The sequence below is a fragment of the Paroedura picta genome, chromosome 7, assembly GCF_049243985.1.
Source record: "Paroedura picta isolate Pp20150507F chromosome 7, Ppicta_v3.0, whole genome shotgun sequence".
NCBI classification, from domain to species: domain Eukaryota; kingdom Metazoa; phylum Chordata; class Lepidosauria; order Squamata; family Gekkonidae; genus Paroedura; species Paroedura picta.
This window is the reverse complement of record NC_135375.1, coordinates 87700240-87721171: the sequence shown is the minus strand read 5'-3', so window position 1 is coordinate 87721171 and position 20932 is coordinate 87700240. Positions and strand designations below refer to the sequence as shown.

The 20932-nt window shown below is 45.7% G+C and overlaps 2 protein-coding genes across 4 annotated transcripts in view; one reads left to right on the top strand and one right to left on the bottom strand.

Annotated features, from left to right (window-relative positions):
* PTGR1 (prostaglandin reductase 1) overlaps nt 1–1554 on the top strand; it is a 51823-nt gene extending 50269 nt beyond the window's left edge. For all 3 annotated transcript variants that reach the window (XM_077345290.1, XM_077345289.1, XM_077345288.1), the window contains exon 10: nt 393–1554. In XM_077345290.1, the coding sequence (XP_077201405.1) occupies nt 393–503 (111 nt within the window). In that variant the 3' untranslated portion in view covers nt 504–1554. The remainder of the gene's footprint in view (nt 1–392) is intronic.
* A 2188-nt stretch (nt 1555–3742) lies between these two features.
* On the bottom strand, nt 3743–19964 carry LOC143841235 (thioredoxin-like). Its single transcript, XM_077345287.1, has 5 exons — nt 19785–19964; nt 8417–8521; nt 7167–7226; nt 5358–5423; nt 3743–3954 (listed from the first exon to the last, which is right to left on the bottom strand). The coding sequence occupies exons 1-5, from the start codon at nt 19926–19928 to the stop codon at nt 3892–3894; spliced, it is 438 nt and encodes a 145-aa protein (XP_077201402.1). The 5' UTR covers nt 19929–19964; the 3' UTR covers nt 3743–3891.
* Between the last annotated feature and the right edge of the window lie 968 nt (nt 19965–20932).

The following is a 20932-nucleotide window of genomic DNA, read 5'->3' as shown; positions in this document are numbered from 1 at the left end:
CTGCCCCCAAGCTTTTCTCTTTTGCAGTCAAGGCAAAGGGTCAAGCTATATCAAACCTACAGCAGAAAAGAAAACTGGTTCTTGGGTTGGCCTGCATCCAGTTCCCAAAATACCGCTTGTTTTTATTTGTTTGTATTTGTACACAACAAATCAAGATGCTTCCGTCTTGCTTATGTTGACTCTATGGGAATAGATTATTGTGGGATATAGAGACCATGAGGTTCGGGAAAAACACTGCCTTTTTGTTCCTGAAGAGATTTATGCATGAGCCTCAAAGCTTTGACCAATTTGTCCTCCTCTTCGCCGAAGTACCTAGACATTGTAACTTAAAAGCAGAAATCAGGCCCATTATTAATCCAACTTTCAATCCCCCCTTTTTTTTTTTTGCACAGGGGAAAATTAAGTGGCAAGAATACATCACCGAAGGCTTTGAGAACATGCCAGCAGCCTTTTTAGGCATGCTAAAGGGAAACAACCTCGGCAAGACCATCGTAAAAGTGTAAAAGGCGCACGGCTCTTCCTTCCAAATCAATTTAGCCCACTGAATTCCTACCCCCACCTTCTTTTATTGCACACTGTCTCCTGGCCAGAAGCTCATTCATAAACATGCTCCATTTTGTAACAGAACAGACATAAGTTAATGTAACACAGTTATGGTAACAGCCATAGTTAGCTTATTGCATCAGATCCAGCAGCCCAGCTGTATAAAGTGGGAGCTGACAGGTGGGTTTGAACCCGAATCTGCAGTGATCACGTAACTGAGTCCCCCTTGTGACTTTCTATAGTCTGTGTTGGAAACAGGAAGCTCCCACATTCATGGTGCTCATTCCAAGACCAACTCGTGGTGGTTTCAGGCAGGGATGCCAGCCTCCAGGTGGGGCTCCTCTCTAGACTTGCAGAGATTAGTTCCTCCTGTAAAAAATGGATGCTTTGGAGGGTGCCCCCTGTGGCACTGAACCCCATTGAGGTCCCTGGGTTCCATCCCCCAATCCCTAGAAGTTTCCCAACTTGAATCTGCTACCGCCCATGTTGGGATCCTTGAATGTAGCTTATATGCACTCTGACGAGCACAACTCCTCGTGCTTTAGGATGCTTAGGGCTAATCCTGCGTTGAGCAGGGGGTTGGACTAGATGGCCTGTATGGCCCCTTCCAACTCTATGATTCTATGATCTTAGATGAGGGAAGTTTTTGCTTTACACAGTGTCTTGCAGCATAAGAATTCAAGGACTGATCCGGAGCTACAGCCTCTTGCACACTGACAGGGCCCCCTTCCTAGAAGGAATCGGGGCATTCAGTCATTTTCCCTACTTACCATCCACTGCACCCGCCAACCTTATAAAAAAGGGGATCAGGCAACCCTATTCCCAGGTTTCTCCTCTTAAGACTGATTAAAAATCAACCTCAAATAAAAAATCCATCCCAAAGCCCCTTCTTTGCCACTGCTGAGGTGGTGGGGAAGCCGATCTCTGTTCAAAATGGGGTGGAGCAGCTTGCTACTGCATTTCTTTGCCTGTATTTTTTTTTAGCAAAATAAAGAGCTTTTCCCCTGCCAAGCCACATGTAGTAGTTGTTTTGATTCAGTTGTACGTTTATTTGCAGTCATTTAGGCCAGGATAACCATTGGCACTACAAGTCAAAACATACAGGACAGAAGCGGCAATGGCAAGCCACCTTGGGATGCCTCTTGCTAGGAAACTGCAGCTGTAGCAGGAGGAGTCAGATTGCTTTCCACCTACTGCCTCCAAATCCTCACCACTCCCTGTATCGTTCCACTGCCCCCTACAAGTATAACACCCCATGATCTTAGATGAGGGGGGAATGTTCCTTTACACCTGCTGTGCAGTATCTTTCAGCGCAAAAATCCAGGGAATGATCTGGAGCAGGGGTAGTCAAACTGAGGCTCCCCAGATGTCCATGGACTACAATTCCCAGCATTCGCTGGCAGGGGCTCATGGGAAGTGTAGTCCATGGACATCTGGAGGGCCGCAGTTTGACTACCCGTGCTCTGGAGTGACAGATCTTCTTGCACCCCAACCTGGGCCCCATGCTAGAAGGAATCTGGGCTATTCAGTAATTTTTTCCACTCTATACCAGCCAGCCTTCTAAAAAGACAGGCTTTAGATCAGTCAGATAAAAGGGGTTGTACATTCAGAAACAAGTCTTGAAACCCTTTAACAGGCTCCACAATAACCATGATCCTGAATAACAGGTATAAGAACTTGTTCCTTGTTAACAGGTGCAAGCACTCTGAGCTATGAAAAGTACCCAGAGCACAAATTTTCTCATGCCACCCACTGGGGCAGTGACCAAGCTTCACTACTACCACAGGAATCAACTGCTGCAGTTTATCTGCCTGTTCCTTTCCCAACTCAATCTATGTGAACTCCCCTGTGAAATATGCAAGACTAGAAAAATGACTAGAACATCTTGTAAGGACAGTAAAGGGGACAGGATAGGTAGTGTGACAAGCTTAGAGTTGGTTCTTATATGCCACTTTTCCCTACCCGAAGGAGGCTCAAAGCGGCTCACAGTTGCCTTCCCATTCCTCTCCCCACAACAGACACCCTGTGGGGTGGGTGAGGCTGAGAGAGCCCTGATATCACTGCCCGGTCAGAACAGTTTTATCAGTGCTGTGGCCAGCCCAAGGTCACCCAGCTGGCTACATGTGGGGGAGCGCAGAATCGAACCTGGCATGCCAGATTAGAAGTCCGTACTCCTAACCACTACACCAAATTTAAAATTGCTTCCTTCCTGTGTCTTGATTGACTTGTTAAGGTTTTCCTAGTTCTTTATGGAACAGTTGGTTCTTTTCCTCTCTCCCAGCTAGATTAGACAGAAAGGCTTTTACCTTGTATGCATTATAACAGTGATTTTTTCTTAAGTAACTTGTGCTGAGCTTCACTGCATATTTAGACTACTATGTCAGACTTTCTCAACCAGGGTTTTTTGATTGCTCTGGGTAGGAGTTATTAAATTCTGGGGTTTCTTTCTGCCCAAAGAATGTTTCAGGGATTTCTCAATGATAAAAAAGGTTGAGAAAGGCTGGACTATACCCCAACACAGAATACATGGCAGCATATGGGGGAAAGCATTTCATTTGTTGTTGCTTTTAAATAACACAGCAGTGTAGATTTCCAGGCTTACAGCAGGTAACTGTACCTGGCTTCTCCCAGAGACTCTCTCCTACAGTGATTTCCCATGAGTGTAATGTTATGTGTAGAAAGGGCTGTCGCATAGTTCTCGTGTTTACAGTCCTGCATAGAAGTCAAAGCCTGCTCAGGTTGATAATTATCTGATTCTGGCTGAGCAAAAGTTCTGTTGCACAAGTAGAAACAGAAGGTCACTGAAGTGCTAAGCAAACATTAACAAGAAACTCTGAGGCTACCACCCTTGGCAGTGCCCACTTGGCTTACAATCCCTGCTGTTTTGAGTATAGCATTGCCAACTATATTTTAAAAGATTCCTGCTTGCATATTTCCATGTTCGTGAGAGTGTATTTGTACCCCTAGCCAATATGGGCTTTTGAAACTCAGAGGCTTATTATTTGCAAATGAGGAACCTGCTCACTGCTGGCTGAAGTAATTTCATTGTGAGGTCACAGCCGATAACAGGCAGCAGCAGGAGATGGAGCTAAAAGTTGTCCTGATGCGTCCCTATGGAGACCAGGCCTTTATCTGCCCCAGAGCCAGCACCAGACTACTGTAATAACCAAAGCCCAGATACAATGAACCACAGTGAACGTTACAAACCTGTTTATACATTTTTATTTTTCATTTACAGCAGGAAGAGACAAAGAATTCAGACACATCTTCTAACTTGATCACTTTGCTGTGTAGAAAAGGCTATAATTTATAACAGTCAGCAATTCATGAACAGAACAACGCCCATGGTTACTTAAACCTCTTAATGGTTTCTTCCAGCTTCTCTTTGTTTGCACCAGAAAACTCATGCACCTAGAAGAGAGGAATGACTTGGCATAAACCAAACAGAATATATGCCAGTTTTTGTTCTAAGGCAGCCTGGGAGACATTTCAATAGTATTTTAATTATTGCTTTATATAGACCTGCCCCTGAGCTAACTTTGGGCCATCCAGGTCAGGCAAGAAAGTAGTACACTGGGAATTGGGAAGCAATGAATTAGGGCCTGCCTGCTTTCTGCCTACTGTTCGCTTAGAAAATACCCCCCCCCCCCCCCCAGTTCAGCCTTTATACTTCCAGGTCAGACCAATCCTCGGGACATTTACTGTAAAGAGCAATTTCTTAGAGGAAAGACAGCCTTAGACACACCCTCCAAAAAGGCCACTTTGATAGTCATCTTTTTGCAGAGGAGAAACCCCTTGAGGCACCCGCAGTACAGCTTGCAGAGATTTCCTTCTTACTTGCTTAATTACTTTAGTGTGGCATTACAAAGAAATCCCACAAACATGCCAGCGATAGAATTAGCCTGCAATCAGTGGCCTGCGATCAACAAGCTCCGGAGAATGAGAGACAGATTTTCACATTCCCCTGGAGACCCCAGAAATGTTGCTCTCAAACGCTCATGAATAGCAGAAACGGCAGTCAGGGGGTCCACATTGGGAGAGGGAAGTCTACGGAAATTGCCACCCTCTTCTCAAGATGGGAGTCCCTGTAAATCTTTGGAACTCAGTGGTACAATGCTAAGCCAGAGCTCTCCATTTGTGTCAGTGATGTTCAAGCTCTGCACTTCCCAGTTTTTGACTATTATTTAGAGTTCTGCTTTGGACTAGAGAGTAGCAGGAGCTTTATACCCAGGACAAGCCATCCCCCTTCATTCCTATACCAAATTGTCCCACCAGTGCTGTAACTTTTTAAGACCAGGTGGCAAGGCAGGGAGTCTCTGTGCCAGCGCTGAGGTAGTCCTACAGGTTACACTCACAGCCGAGGCAGTTTCCCACTGGTCTCTGCAGCTGTTGATTTTGTAGGGCACCCTCTAGCTCTGAAGAAACACAAGCATCATGAGCTTGCTCAAGAACCAAATGGCCTCATGAAGCTGCCTTCAAGGCAGCAGCTCCCAGATCTTTCCCATCACCCAAACCTTTTCAACTGGGGGTGTTTGGGAGTATGGGACATTCTGCATGCAATGCAAGGGTTTTGGTGAGCCAGGGAGGGCTTTCCCCAAGGCAGGGGAGAAAAGATGAAAAATGAAAGGAGAGGACTAACAAACATCTTCTAACAACCAAAATGTTGTAACCCCTCGCTGATGGGACACAGAATTATATCATGTTGAAAAAAGCGACACATACACCATTTTATGCCCTATTTTTACAAAAAAAAAAAGCAAGTTAGTTTTAAGCCCTGTGAGCTCCATTTTGCCAAAAATGTGAGAACCATGTACCTTTACGTTATTCTTGTAGAACTGGAATGTCGGCATGCACTTCACATCACAGTGGGCGGCCACATCCTAGAAGAGATAAAAGGGCCATTTAGATCAGAGTACTGACATTAGTGGGCAGGAGGGGAAAGCACCTTGCCTAAGAAAGCCAAGCTGCTTGTTAAACAGGCACTGCTTGGGGCCAAGGCGCCACACGTTTTTAATAAAGCTGACATGGAAATGGAGGCTTTTGTATGAATTTCCCTGTGCAATACTGTTTCACTTAGAGCGCAGAAATCCACTGAAGTTGTAACAGCCTTTGGTTCTGAAGACCTGGCACTTCAATCCTCATGACCTCTGCCCCTTCTCACTTTTAAGAAACCTCAGAAATGCATTTTTGCAAATGGCAAAGAGCTGGGATGTGGCATTCTAAGCCAAACAGAATAAATACTGTCAAACTTCAGTAGCACCTTGAAGACCAACAGAAATGCTCTAGCCAATGCTCTCTATTTATTTGTTTGTTATATTTATAGCCCACCACTCTCCATAGACTCAAGGCAAATTACAGCATGCAAAAACCTGCATTAAAACCCCTACCTCATCAAATCAGCATAAAAACCCAACAAGATTAGCAACTTACTCCATGACACCCACCCCACCTGGCAGCCATGTCCCTCAGAGGGATTGTTTGTTGTAATGCCTAGCCTGAGAAAGGGCCCGGGAGATCTTAGTCCTGGCCTCAACCAAAGACCTGGCAGAGGAACTCCATCATGTGTGTAAGCTCTACCAGGGCCCTCAGCTCTCCCAAGAGCTCATTCTACAAGATTGGGTTGGATCAAAAACACCCTGACCTGAGTTGAGGCCAGGCGTACCTCCTTGGGACTAGGGACCTGAGAGATTAGCACCTGCAGAGCTGTGCCCTGTGGAGGGCATTAACAGACAAGCAGTCCCTTAGATTAGCGGTCCCCAAAGGGTTTACTCAGAAGGAAGCATAGCCATTTCCCTGTATTTAATGAATGGCTCCAGGCCCATTTACCAAGTTCAATAAGTCAAGGCTAAGCGCATGTTTGTGGAGACATCAAAAGCCAAGCAGATCTGTGACAAAAACAATCTACTGTTCTCAGTATTTTTAGAAAAGCAGGCACACTGATTAAGTAGAAGATACAGACGAATTTTCAGAAGTAAGAGATATTGCTTGGCAGGTTATTTGAGTCCTTCAAAAGATGCCTCACAGGGGATATTGTTTCTTATTACTTATATAAGAATCTACCAAGTACAAGCATCACAGACCAATGGCCAGAAAGTTTCTGCAGATTTTTCTACCTAGAATGTGAATGGTGGGCCCTCGACTACTTTAGTCTAGAACCACAAAAAACAAAAAAACAAAATGGATGTGTGAACTAGGGGTTATTGTGTTCTTCCTACTATGCCAGCATCACAGTGAACTGCGAGCCATAAATTTAATTGTAAACTGTCCAGAGCCGCGAGGGAGGCGGTATAGAACAGCAAATAAATTAATTTCAAGACTGGAAACAGCTTAGAGCATGAGTCTGAATCACAGGCCATGGCCAATTTGGATTGATCTGGTAGACTCAGTCCAGGATGCATGCATAAATATAAAGTATGTGATGTAAACTGTTCTGGGTCCCTATTTGGGAGAAAAGCACAATGAACCAAACAAACAATGTACGGAAACCTGTGTTCTCTGGAATCATGCACAGTATGTTGGGTTGCTCAAGGAATCACCTTGAGTACCAGAAGATCTTATGAACATTAAGTCTTACTAGACTTCCTTCATGCTTAAGTTAGATCTCTCAAAAGTCTAGAACTTACCTGAGCGTCATCCACATCAATTTCAATGAATAGTACATCTGGGTACTTTTCACAAAGACTCTGTGGGGGAATATTGAAACAAGATTTAGACAAAGTTTATGAATTGGCATCCCAAAGACCTTGATTTAAGAAAAAGGAGCAGCACGAGACCATCCTCTACAAACCCTTTAGTAGATCAGTGGCCCTCAGCACATGAGTTACATCCTCAGATGGGTCACAGAGCCCTACAGGTCTAGACTGAAGGACCTCCCTCCAATGCTGAACTCATGAAAGCTCATAACCTGCTAAAAACTTTTGAAAGGCTTTAAGATGCTACCAGACTCTTGCTCTTTTCTACTGCTACAGACTAATATAGCTCCCCATCTTGATCTTTCACAGGTGGCTGCATTGGAATCCAAGTAGCAATTGCACACTGCATCTTCCGTCATGCATGCTCACCCAGGACTGTACACATTATATACTCTAGTTCTTAGGTTATATACATTTTACTTGGCTTTGTCTCTTTGGATTTTAGACAAGATAACTGCAATTCAGGAAGAGATATTGTACTGACCAGGGAATGCAGATAACAGAAACTGTTAAAGCATATGCGGAAATACCAAGTTTAAGCAGCCAGATAATGAATTCTTTCTACTACTTCCAGCAGAGTTTCCTCTATATAGGTGCTATTGTAATGAATATCCATGCTTAAGCTCAATAGCGAGACACCTCAAATTTTGCACTGAGCAAGGGCTCTTTAAATGAAAAACAGAATTTTCTACATAGTTTGCTCCAATTCGCTGTTGGGGGAAAAAGAAGAAGAGTTGGTTCTTATATGCTGCTCTTCTCTACCTGAAGGAATCTCAAAGCGGCTTACATTTTCCTCTCCCCACAACTGACACCCTGTGAGGGAGGTGAGGCCCTGATATTCCTGCTCGGACAGAACGGCTTTATCAGTGCTGTGGGGAGCCCAAGGTCACCCAGCTGGCTGCATGTGGAGGAGCAGGGAATCACACCCAATGAGCCAGATTAGAAGTCAGTGCTCCTAACCACTACGCCAAGCTGGCTCTGGAGAACACATGCTGCTGGCTATGCAAAACCATGGAAGCGCAAGGATTCCATCTTCTGAATTGCCTTTTATAATAAGGACTACAGCTGACCAGAGAAAAAACAAAGATGGCATTCCCAGTGATCACCTTCAAGGCTCTTATGGAACTGGAGCCCCACTGATGGCATATGCTCAGGGGAGAAAGCATCTTCTGCTAACTTACATGGAAGAAAGGCTTAATCATTTTGCATGGCCCACACCAAGTCGCCGAGAAGTCGACAACGATAAGCTTTGGACCAGCATCACGCAACTGCGTCTGAAAGTCATTCTGCAAGGAGAGATAGAGAAAGACCAGGTTAGGGTTGTGATTGAACCGATTTACAAGCACATGCACACCCTTTTCACGTTCAAACCCAGGAGGGCAGAATACTCTGCCAACATCCCCAAACCTCTGCTTGACAGAAACACAAGAGTGAGACCAAGATGCAGTGTAACTGCCAAAACAAACATGTCAAAAGTACTGGAAACTCCTAGTTGTTCAAGAGCAGATGTTTGTCTTGTGTAATCCAAAGGAGTCTAAGAGTGGCTTACAACTGCCTGCCTCTCCTCTCTCCACAACAGACACCCTGTGAGATAGGTGGGGCTGAGAGAACCCTGACTGCCCCAAGGTCACACAACTGGCTGCATGTGGAGGACTGGGGAATCAAACCTGGTTCTCTGGATTAGAGGCCACCGCGCTTAAGCGCTACACCATGCTGGTCAGAGCTGCCATGTGATGCCCATTTACTTGGGTCCCTCTGAAGTCCATATGACAAATCTTAATTCAGAACACTGTCTGGCTCCTCTACCATATATGCTTCCCTGAGCTCACTGGTTTTCCCTTCATCTACCTCATCCCATCCCCACCCCCAGCTGCAAGGTTATACCAAGAGAAGTGCCAACACAGACTTCAACTCACTTGCCTTCTCCCTGAGACACAGTTTTCATATTCAACCTGAAAGCTTGCTAATAGGTCTTGGGTTGAATTCCCAAGGGCTGGCTTTAAGTGCCTTCACCAACTTCCCAGCATATGCCCTTATGTCAATATCTATTTGTACTACATTCTGGACAGCACTCCAATCCATTTCCCTGAAGACTGCGCGGTAGGAATAATTTTGGATTCCTGGAACAGTTCACAGCTATCCAAGAAGGCCAGTTCAGCATGGTTACCAGAAGATCGCCATCACCAAGAGCCCCCAAATGCCTCACTAAGTGTTCCTAGTGTTCACTGACAGCCCCCTGAAAACTTCCTGGGTCTACGTTACTACATGTTTCCCTTGTATCACTACAATTCAATGAGTAATGTGTACCAAATCTCCTTGCCCTCTGCCCTGCATGCATCTGTGCTGAGGAGAATCGTTGCCATACTGCTATCCCAGGACACCTTTCACTTTGACCATGCTCCTCCTTCCCAAATGAGTAGCTTCCTAGTATCTGACCAAGGTGGCATCTAATAATACTAGTGACTACAGCAGCCTCTCTCAGTAGGGGTTTTGTGAAACCTTGGGGTTTCTTGATAGCCCTAGAAAGGTTTCCCGAACGGGTGAGAATTAATTTGTTTTTTAAAATTTGTTAAACATTGATTGGGTGATATGATCATATATGGTCATGTTGAACTGCCCCCCCCCATGGCCACTCATGAGCCTGGAGGGGGTGGGAAGCGGAGGAGCCACAGGTGGGCATGTATAACTATGCTTCCCAACCATATTCTGCACGATTGCACCATTTTTGGGGTTTCTTAAAGCCTGAAGAGCATTTCAGGGGTTTCTCAAAGGTAAAAAACTGAGAAAGGCTGGGCAACAGTTATATATATGAAATCCACAGAACACCACTTTTTTGTTCTAGCAATTAGTGTGAATGCACAGTCAAGCAAACATGAACATATGAATACATTAATAATTTGGCTGGACCCGTCTTTGATTATTCATTTGATTATATGAAACGATGGGCCTGCATAAAACTATAATCGTTGGAACTATTGCAATAAAACATAATATTTAGAATTATCAATACACAAACATAAAGGAAGCATAAAAGTGAGTCGCTTTTGTACATGTTCTTTTACAGAGAATTTCAAATGTACAAAAACCCAGTTTTCTAGAAAAAGCCATCCCTGCAATAACTGCACAAGGAACTAATAAAAGCAAATAATGGAAACTAGCTAGCGGGTGACATCTCTGAAACACGAAGTGCAGCTGAGCCAAGGCATAGTTCAGTCAACACAGTGACCTTCATGCTCCATTGTGAAAAGCCTGTACATCCTACTCTGCAGAACAGGAAAGGCAAGGGGACACAAATAAGACACACTCAATTTGTGTACAGAAAAGACAGAAGAGAGGGACCACATGAAGATGCAGGTGAGATACAGGATTGTTCTGAGTTCTGGGTTCTACTTGCTATAATGTCATCATGGCAAGAACAAAATATGGCTTGCTGCTTAGCTATTTTAAGATGTTAAGTAATTTTGTACTACTAATAATACACACCTACACAGGTGGCCTTATGTTTCAGGTATGACAATACCATTCAAACACACACTTTTACACACACACACACAGAGATGCCTTGTGCGGTTTTACCTCTTCTGTATCTTGACTAGGGTTGGGACCAGGTTGGATTGCACAGGCCTACGCAGCCTCCAGTTCATCCTCCAACCTCTGATGCACAGGAGCCATAATCCCGTGTGCAAAAATTCTACTCCGCCCACAATTGAGCAAATCTAAAAAGGAGCAGCTGCGTCAAAGTCCCTACATTCTAGATCAGGGGTAGTCAAACTGCGGCCCTCCAGATGTCCATGGACTACAATTCCCAGAAGCCCCTGCCAGCAAATGCTGGCAGGGGGCTCCTGGGAATTGTAGTCCATGGACATCTGGAGGGCCGCAGTTTGACTACCCCTGTTCTAGATCAACCGTGTCCTATCTCCTGGCTGCCACAATGACTTCGCCATCAGGGAGTTATCACCATAATTTGGGCATTAATCCTCTCCCACATTTCACAGCAAAATGGTACAGGTTGGCATGAAGAATATTAGACATAGGACACTGTCTAAAAAACATAAACCTGAATTGGGTTCAGGAAAACGTACAGATGTTTATTGACTACCATGTTTTTGGGAGTTTCTTTGGTGTGGAGAGTAATTCCAAAGATCATGCGGAAGGGACGTGGCAACCAAGCGGTAACTTCACAGTAAATGGCACACAATCCCAGCTCTAATGTTCATTGAATGTACAGGTATAAAGATGTGGGTAACACACACAACATAGTTGAGCAATACTTCCACAGCATGAATGAGAGCCCCTGATTCAAGATTCAACACAACCATAAGCTCATGGTGGCTTTAGGCATTCAGCATTTTTATGTGTGATATTATGGGCAACGCAGCCTTCACCACAGGACTGTTTGCCAGTGTTACCAAGAATGTATGTGAAGCACCTAATTTTAGTTTCATCATGTAAAAATGTGTACCAGGAATAAGCGGTCACCAGTAGTAGCCGCTGAGGACATTCTACACGATACTCTGGTCATGTGCAATGTTTCTTAAAGATAGATAGATGATGGCAGAATGGGGGGACACAGAAGATGGTAATTTTTAAGAGGCACCAGGCAACATCTCATGGTTGAATGGAGACTGCTGACCCCCCCAAAAGGAAGAGCAGAGTGTGTGCCACATAACCTATTGCTGGTCAAAACACACACTTGCTTTGCACTTGGGGCTACCAGAAGCTGTGGCTGACCACCAAGCCCTGCCAAAGTTGATGGAATCCTATTGATGGCACAAAAGGAATTTCCTTAATGAAATGTCGATTTGGTTGCCAGTGTATTCAGTTGCTGAACTTCAATTCTAACTTCCTGGAATTATGTAAGGTAATAAAAGTGGACTTTTGTTTGGAAAAATCACTAACATACAACCTCAGCTAACTCTTTTGTCAGCCATCAAATCGAGAAAGCCCTTTGGAACATTACAATTTGGAGTGCAATTAGGAACCAGTGGACGGTCTTCTCCTTCTTGCCAACTTTGCCATTAATTTTATGAAGCATCATCATCTGCAGAGCACCATGACCATGTGCCATTTTGTTGTTGGCTGAACATTATGTATCTCCATCAAGATAATCACCTTTCTAGGATGTTTCAAGAATACCCAAGTATTTATTAAGCCAGCAGATAAGTTTAAGAAATGCTAAAAAGCAGTCTTAAGGTTACCTAAAGAATTTCCAGTTTAACACGAGCAACCAATTTGTTTAAGATGAAGAGCTGGTTTTTAATACCCTGCTTTTCTTTATTAAGGGGTCTCAAAACAGCTGACAATCACATTCCCTTCCTCACCCCACAACAGGCACCTTGTGAGGTAGGTGGGGCTGAGAGAGCTGAATGATGTGACCAGCTCAAGGCCACTGAGTTGTCTGTACATAGGGAAGTGGGGAATGAAACCTAGGTCTCTGGATTAGACTTAACCACGGCACCCTGCTGGCTTGTTACACAAGACAACACAAAAGGATGATAAGGCAGTACATGGGGCACCTAATTTTCCCTCTTCCACTATTTTCTTTCCCTTCCCTGAAAATCCCATAACTGTTCCCTTCTCTCCTTCCCAGCCAACCTATGAATTACCTCTCACATCCCAGCTTCAGCCATATTTTTGTTTAATCCCCACACTTCTCCACAATGGGGACTCACAGCAAGTTACATTATTCTCTTCTCCACCATCTTATCATCAGGGACCGTCCACAGCAGAGAGGAGAATCTGAACATAGATCTCACATCCTAGAAACTCTAGCCACTATACATTGAGCCACTATACAATGTTGACAGGGTGACCACTGCTGAACAGTAGCAAGCAGCCAGGCCTGAATCAAATGCACAAATGAGGGCACCCACAAGACTTACGGGGGGGGGGGGGAGAGATCCCATCTGCCCCTAATCGTCCAGTCCAGTTGTAGAACCCATTGCTCAAAGGTAATACCGATGTTTGCAAATTTCAAGGCCAGAGCGGTTCCGGTCCAAAACTAGTTATGCAGGTTAAATATTTAACATTTTCCTGCAAATCTGCAGTTATCAAGTTTTCAATAAATCTGTCTAGTGCCAATATGGGCCCAGTCTCTGAACAGGGGCCACATTTTGCTATTAGATATAGACTGAGAATTGCATTCATGTTAAGTTGAATTATGCCAACCAGTGGTCTACTTAGACTGAGAGTGGCTCTCCAAGGCCCAGGCAGAGTTTGTTCAGATTTATCTGCTACCTGACCCTTTCATTGGAGATGCAAGGAAGTGAACTAGGGACACTCTGCATGCTTTACTATATAACATGGCCTCCACCCCATCCGAGATTTAACAGAAAGGCTGGTTCAACAGCAATATTCCTTTAAGAATCTGGGAACTGGAAAATCAGGGTTTCTGGGGTTTTTTTTTTGGGGGGGGTCCAAAACCCAGATGACAACACTTTATCTCCAGCTCACTCAATTATATGTCACATGTGAAACACTTAGAATCTCCATGGGGATGGTTTCAGGGAAGGGAAGTCAACAAAGAGGAAATGGCTCATCTGTCAAGAATGAGAAGCTCAAGCATTTTGCCTCAGGTCCCACCATGAAAAAGGAAGGGAGATCCCATGGATTGCCTCAGTTTCAGAATTCCCATGCCAGCAGTTGCCAAGAATTGGCTTGTACATGTTTTTGTGCAGGATACAAGCTCTGGTTAATACTACAGCCACTGTGTAGAGCCTCCACCAAAAAGAAAAATCTCTTATGTCCTTCATATTTCAAGCGTGGCCTTCATATATCAGATGTCAAAGCTCTGTGTAGGAAAGCCTAGCGGCAATTAGAGCATGGTATCTGCTTAAGAGAAGTACACGGAAGATAAGCAAATGCTGAAATACAATTCAAATATTGAGAAAATACAATTCTCAAATGCAAGAGAAAGATGCTGTGATGGCCTGTCATGGATTAATGCCTCACAGAGTCCAAGAACCTTTGAGTGACAGGCTGTTCAAACCGAATTCTGTGGAAAGCATCAATTAAGAAATTACAATTGGGAACTGACAGTTGGGCACTGACTGAGGACTGGGAAGGAAGCAAAGAGGAGAGAGGATCAAGAGAAGTAATGACTGCCCGGCAGGAGTGATCACTGGTATGTATTATAGATCATTAGTATGTATTAGAGAGAAGGATTTGGGGAACCTGGTTGTACATTCCTGCCTTCTATACATGAAGTGTCAGTGAAACTCAGAAAAAGAAGAGTTGGTTCTCATATGCCACTTTTCTCTACCCAAAGGTGTCTCAAAGAGGCTTACATTCACCTTCCCTTTCCTCTCCCCACAACAGATACCCTGTGAAGTGGGTGAGGCTGAGAGAGCCCCGATATTACTGCTCGGTTAGAACAGTTTTATCAGTGCTATGGCGAGCCCAAGGTCACCCAGCTGGCTGCAGGTGGAGGAGGAGCAGGGAATCAAACCTAGCTTGCCAGATTAGAAGACCATGCTCCTAGCCACTACATCAAGCTGGCTCTCACCAAGAAGCCTATGCTTGCAAGTTAAAACAGAAACTGAAAAGAAAGCCTCTCTCCTCAAAATTTCAAAGACATTGTAGAAAAGCAAAAATACTTGATGGCAACATATTATCTTGATTGAATGCGTTTACAAAGTTACCTCTGCTATTATTGATTCACCCCCACACATCCTATCCCCAAATCTACCTGAACCTTTCCCCACCAATATTTCATATATGTTTGAACTTTCCAAAGTCTCCTGTGTGCCATTAGAGAAGTAAAATACAAGAAGTAAAATACAAGGGCTGGGCCAGCATCCAAATAGAAAATAACATGATGGGATGGGACAGTCATAAACCAACAAATAAGAAAATTGATATGTGGGCTGCTCAGCAAGAAAGAAAGAAGCAGCAAAGGAAAACCCTGTATGCGAGGGAATATGACAAGTTTGCCATAGATACATTTGTCTCTAGGGGGCACTGGAATTGCCACAAAGGAAGGAAAAGGGCTTCGGTCTCCTTTTCACTTGTGGGCTTCATCTTGGTATTATTTATTTATTATTTATTTATTATATTTATATACCGCCCTCCCCGGGGGCTCAGGGCGGTTTACATAATAACATAAGAACAATACATGGAACAGTCTTATGGTATAGTTGGTGAATCTTTTTCTGTCCTCTCAGCTAGGCCACGGGAACTGCTGGAAAGTACTATAGAGTCTATGTTTGGAAATACACCAAATCAAGAAATAAACTGATCTGTGAAAGGGTAGAGAAGTATTTTTTCCAAAAATGTCCATTCCCCCCACCCACTGCTCCAAACTTTCCAGAAATCTTGTATCTCTAACTTTCAGCCAGTCACCCTCAGACTAACATTTCACAGTGCTGTTGTGAGGTAGATGGTGGGACGAATTTGTTGTAATCCACTCTGGGAAGAAAAGCTGCTTGTTTCTATATATTGAATAGACCAAACAGCAATAGACTGTTGGGAAGAGAATTTCAGAGAGTAGATTAGGAGACCAAGGTGAGGTAAGTACTGGAAACACTGCTTTGACAAATGATGCTCTTCAAGAGTGCAAGGCGCACAGCTATTAGAAGTGCACTGAAGCAGAAAATCTCATTTTTAAGCTGAAGTGGACTCCATGACCCTTGAACACGGACCAGTTCCAATTATGTATTGCTACTCCCAGATTCCTTTTGCTTGTCATTTAGTGTTTACCAAGAATATCTGGACTCCAAGTGATATATAAATGTGGACTAAGAGCTCACACTTGTGATTCTCTAACTTGGCAAGCCAACAAACTCCCATTTTGATTAATATTCAGGACTCTCAAACCTTCCCTTCCTCTCTTGCTAGCACATACCATCCCCTTCCTCTAGCATATACAACATAAAATCATGCTTCCTCTCACGTCCTCAACATAGTTAAGACCTATAGAGCTTTTTTTTTAAAGCCAAGTACAACAAAATGTTATACAGCCCACAAAGGTCATCTACAGGTATATCTCCCTCTCTATGCCAATATTGTTTCTACTGGAAGATAGTGTAAACTGAACTGGCTTGTTGCTCTATCTCCTTGGTCCACTCACCCAATAAGTGTTCTGATCCAAGGTATTGGATCACAGCAGCTGATCAGCTTGGGGCGGGAGCAGGCTAGATCCTGGGACACAGGCATCTGTGAGCAACAAGAACTCCAGACGCTCCTGCCCTTTCATTGAGGATAGAATCTAGAGCAAGGAAAGTCATAATACCATTCTATTCCACGCTGGTTAGACCTCATTTGGAATACTGTGTCCAGCTCATTCCACACATGTAGGACAATGCACATTCAATGTGCTTTTGCAGCTGGATTTTCCTGTGCAGAACAGGAAAATCGACTTCCAAAGTGCATTGAAAGTGCATTAACCAGTGTGTGCAGAACGGGCCCAGTTCTGGGTACTGCAGTTCAAGAAGGATATTGACAAGTTGGAACATGTCAGAGAAAGGCAACAAGGCTGGTTGAGGAATGGAATCCATGCTTTATAAGAAGAGCCTGAGAGAGCTGGGTAAGTGTAACCCGGGAAAGGCAAGGGGTGACGTGATAGCGGTGTTTAACTACTTAAAAGTTAGACATGTTGAATGAAGATGGGTCAAACTTGTTTACTGCAGCTTTAGAAACAGCGACTAGGAGCAACAGATTCAAATTGCAGAAAAGGAGGTTCCACTTAAATATTAGAAAGTGAGAGCTGTTTGGAGTGAAATGTGTCATCTCAGTGGTGGTGGAGTCTCCTCTGTTGAAAGGTTTAGGAGGAGATTGGATGAGCACCTGTCAGGAGTGTGTGATTTTTAAATCCCCAAGAGGGGGGCTGGGCTGGATGACCCTTTGTGACCTCTTCTAGCTCTGTGTGATTATGATTCCAAAAAGAAAAGACGCCTGCTTTGTCCCCTTTTCCAGCTATGGAGAATTTCAGCTGCCATTCCTAGGAATTGGGGAAGGGATTTGTCTTCACAGTAACCAGGTATTACAAGAAGCCTTGCCCTCACAGATCCTATTTATTGCCACATCGGCCATCTCTGCTGCCTGATTTGCAGATGAGGCAAGTGCAGAAGCATCCTCTCCCATCCCTCATTTGTACTCAAGCACTGAAATGGGTTACTAGAGATATCTGCAGTGAGCGGAAGGGAAAGATGCAAACATGTCATTCCAGTTACCCTTACGGCATACGAAGCTAACCAAAATTCATGTCTACAGCTTAACAGCAATAACTATGAGGAGGAAAGAAAGCCAGATGTCATAGCAAGTGGTCAGGAAGGCCATTTTGCCAGGAATAGGGCTGGAGAGCATCCAGGGAAATTGACAAGGAGAGTTCCCCATACATAATGCTGGATCTTATGCCTACAGCAAGCAAGAGCAGAACTGGATTCAGCAAACAGCAGGAACATGAAAAGCTGATTCCCTGGCAAAAATGTTCCATTTGACTCAGTTTCCACTCTACAATCTACAACTGCTTGAAATGAGCTCTGGTTGTTCTGGCATTCCCAAAGAACTCTGTATTCCAAAAAATACAACCAGCAGTCTGTGCATGCAGGTCAGGGAATGCAGCTTACCAACTGAGCAGCCATTCTCAACTTTTCTACCATTGAGGAACCCCTGAAACATTCTTCAAGCTTCAAGAACTTTGAAAACAACCTTCCAGAATATGGTTGGGAAGCATAGTTGTGTACCCTAGGCCCCTCCCCCCCTCTACAGCTATCATTTGGGGAGGGGGAACATGACCATACGTAGTAATATGATCTGATAAATGTTTTAACAAATTTTTAACTCCCTCCTATTTGGAAAACCCTTCTGGGACCATTAAGAGAAAGCCTGGGTTAGAGTACCTATTCTCATTAAAGAGAAAAAGTGCCCACTGCTATTGCTGTCAAGGGATCCCACGATGTGAAAGCTCCAACACAGTTCCGTATTTGCTCAAGAACCAACTCTATTTCCTGTAGCAACTTTCCCAGGATAAACACAGGTGTTGCTCTGCCAAGGCAGAACACTCCTGAAGCTCACCCTCTCTCCAAAGTAGCTAGTCTGGCAGATAGCCCGTGCAACAGAGCTCCTCCCCATACAGAGGCATTCATGGCCTGCAGAAGGACTATACCACATCAGACAGTGAACACTTTATGTTCTGCCCGACCCACAGAAGAGACATCATTATTATCCACTGTTGAGAAATGGATAAGAGATGTCCTGCAAGAGACTCCAGCATTAGATTTAGCATTGCAGGTTTGCAGCTGCAGCCTCAGTTCCCTGTATCATTTCCCTCTTCCCTTCTTCCGGGTAGAGAAAGTCTTTGCCGTTTGCAGGGACTACAAAGGTTCACAGCAGCTATTAAAGTGTGTGGCAATGGGTGGGGGGAAGAGAGGACAAACAAGAGCAATAAAATAGCTAGAACCAAGGTCTTCACAAGGGTAAGAAGGCACACCCTTGAACCTAAAAAAACCCAACACACACACAACAAGCTGCTCTTACTTCTTACGAAGCAGAACAGCAATTACCCACATTGCTCATCTGACCCCCTAGGGCAGTGGTTCTCAACCTGGGAGTCGGGACCCCTTTGGGGGTCCAATGACTCTTTCACAGGAGTTGCGGCAGGGTAAGCAGCTTGGCGGGGGGAGGCACCACCCACACAACAGCCTTGCAGAGTAGATCGAGATAGAGCATTTATCTGTCTGGAACTGTGGAAAACAGCGAGATCGGCATGGTGGGACAAGAGGCAGAACTGAACTGAGAAACCCTGGAAAAAAACCCAGTTTATATGCAATCATGAACAACGCCATTGGTCAGTTTCAGATTTATTTCTGTGAAAGAACACCTGCATAATTTTATGGTTGGGGGTCACCACACCATGAGGAACTGTATTAGGTATTAGGAAGGTTGAGATCCACTGCCCGAAGGCTTCTCCGAGGCAGTATTTGCAGAGGCGCTGTCACCCGGTCAAGGAAAAACCACACCCTAGTTTTGCTTGGCGAACTCAGGGGAAGAGGAAGGCGCGACACCCGCTTCGGGTTCACCAGCCAAGCCGATAGCGGCCGCCGCTGCCCACATGACGGGTCGAGGGCAGCCAAGCCCAGAGGAGCTGAACGAGAGCTGGGAGGAAGGGAGTCGCGAGGGCCCCAAGCAGGGGGCCGCCAAAGCTCTCCCCGCCGTTCCCCGATGGGAGCAACACCCGCTCAGCCCAATGCTGATGCAACACCAGGAGCCACCCACCCTTGAGGTGCGCGCGCGCGCGATTTCCCCCCCCCCCCGGGACACCGAGCACTGCGGGGGGGGGGTGCATGTGTGTGCGTGTGGAAATACTCCACATGCCGGTCCAATAACTACCTTCGCGCTGGTTGGGGGGAGAGCAGAGTCGCCACCGGATTTGCAATCCCGGGACGCCGCCCAAAGCTTCGTGCAACCACCCAGCCAAGCGTCCCTGACCTGCAAAGGGTTAACCAGCCGGGCCGGCAAGTGCCCCCTACCGCGGAGACGGCGGCACGGCCCCTCGCGAGGCACCCCGCCGCGCTTGGAGGCCTGCCCCGCAACAAGCCCGCTCTCCCTCACCAGGTTTCCTATGGACTGCATCGTCTCTGCCCGCGCCCCGAGTTCGTTCGTGCTGCCAACACCCGGAGCCGCCGCCGCCACTGCCGCCTCCTCCTCTGTCGCGACGGCTGCTGAAGCGTTCTGATTAGCGCCGCCTTCCTCCATGGCTTTATGCAAGGCGAAGCACCCGCCCAGGAGGAAGCTCCGCGCAGGCGTCCTACAGTCCGGCGCCGGGCGAGAGGGGGGCGCGTGCGCAGGCGCTCTTCCCCGCCTCCCGGCTTCCCCTCAATGGGGGGAGGGGGGCTGCAGTTGCCCGGGTCAGCCTTGTATTGTCCCCAAAAGATTGCTAAGGGGTGAGCAAATGGCAATAGTTTCCAGGCATATGTGTCGCCCCGGGTAGTGGCGGCGTCTCGCGCCGTGGAGGTCGCTTATTTCCCGGTGAGCCTCTCTTGAAGGGGCCATTTAGCGAGCGCGCTTACAGCCCGAGCTTCAGGTTGTTAACGCGGAACGAAGACTCTTTGGTTTGAGTGGCGTTTACTTCCAGGTCAGGTTGCCATGCTACGTGCATTTATTACGGGCCACTAAATAGTGCAGTGGCGCGTGGAAGGGGTTTGTTTTTAAGCCCAGTATTAAAAATGTGTCGTTTACAACTCACTACTTGAGAGGTTGAGCCTCTTGTGGCGCAGAATGGTAAGGCAGCAGACATGCAGTCTGAAGCTCTGCCCATGAGGCTGGGAGTTGAATCCCAGCAGCCGGCTCAAGGTTGACTCAGCCTTCCATCCTTCCGAGGTCGGTAAAATGAGTACCCAGCTTGCTGGGGGGTAAACGGTCATGACTGGGGAAGGCACTGGCAAGCCACCCCGTATTGAGTCTGCCATGAAAACGCTGGAGGGCGTCACCCCAAGGGTCAGACATGACTCGGTGCTTGCACAGGGGATACCTTTATCTTACTTGAGAGGTTGAGGCTAAATCCTCCGTAGGTAGTGCGATGGAGTGGCTGGAGTGTCGGAAGAGGACCTGCCAGATTCACAATGCAAACCTAAGCAGAGTTAAACTCTTCTAAATCCATTTAAACCCATACATAGAGTCGCACTGTGAGATACAAATTCCCTGAAACTCGCTGCTTGACTTGGCCCAGACATACTACCAGGGCAGCCTTTTGTTAGCCT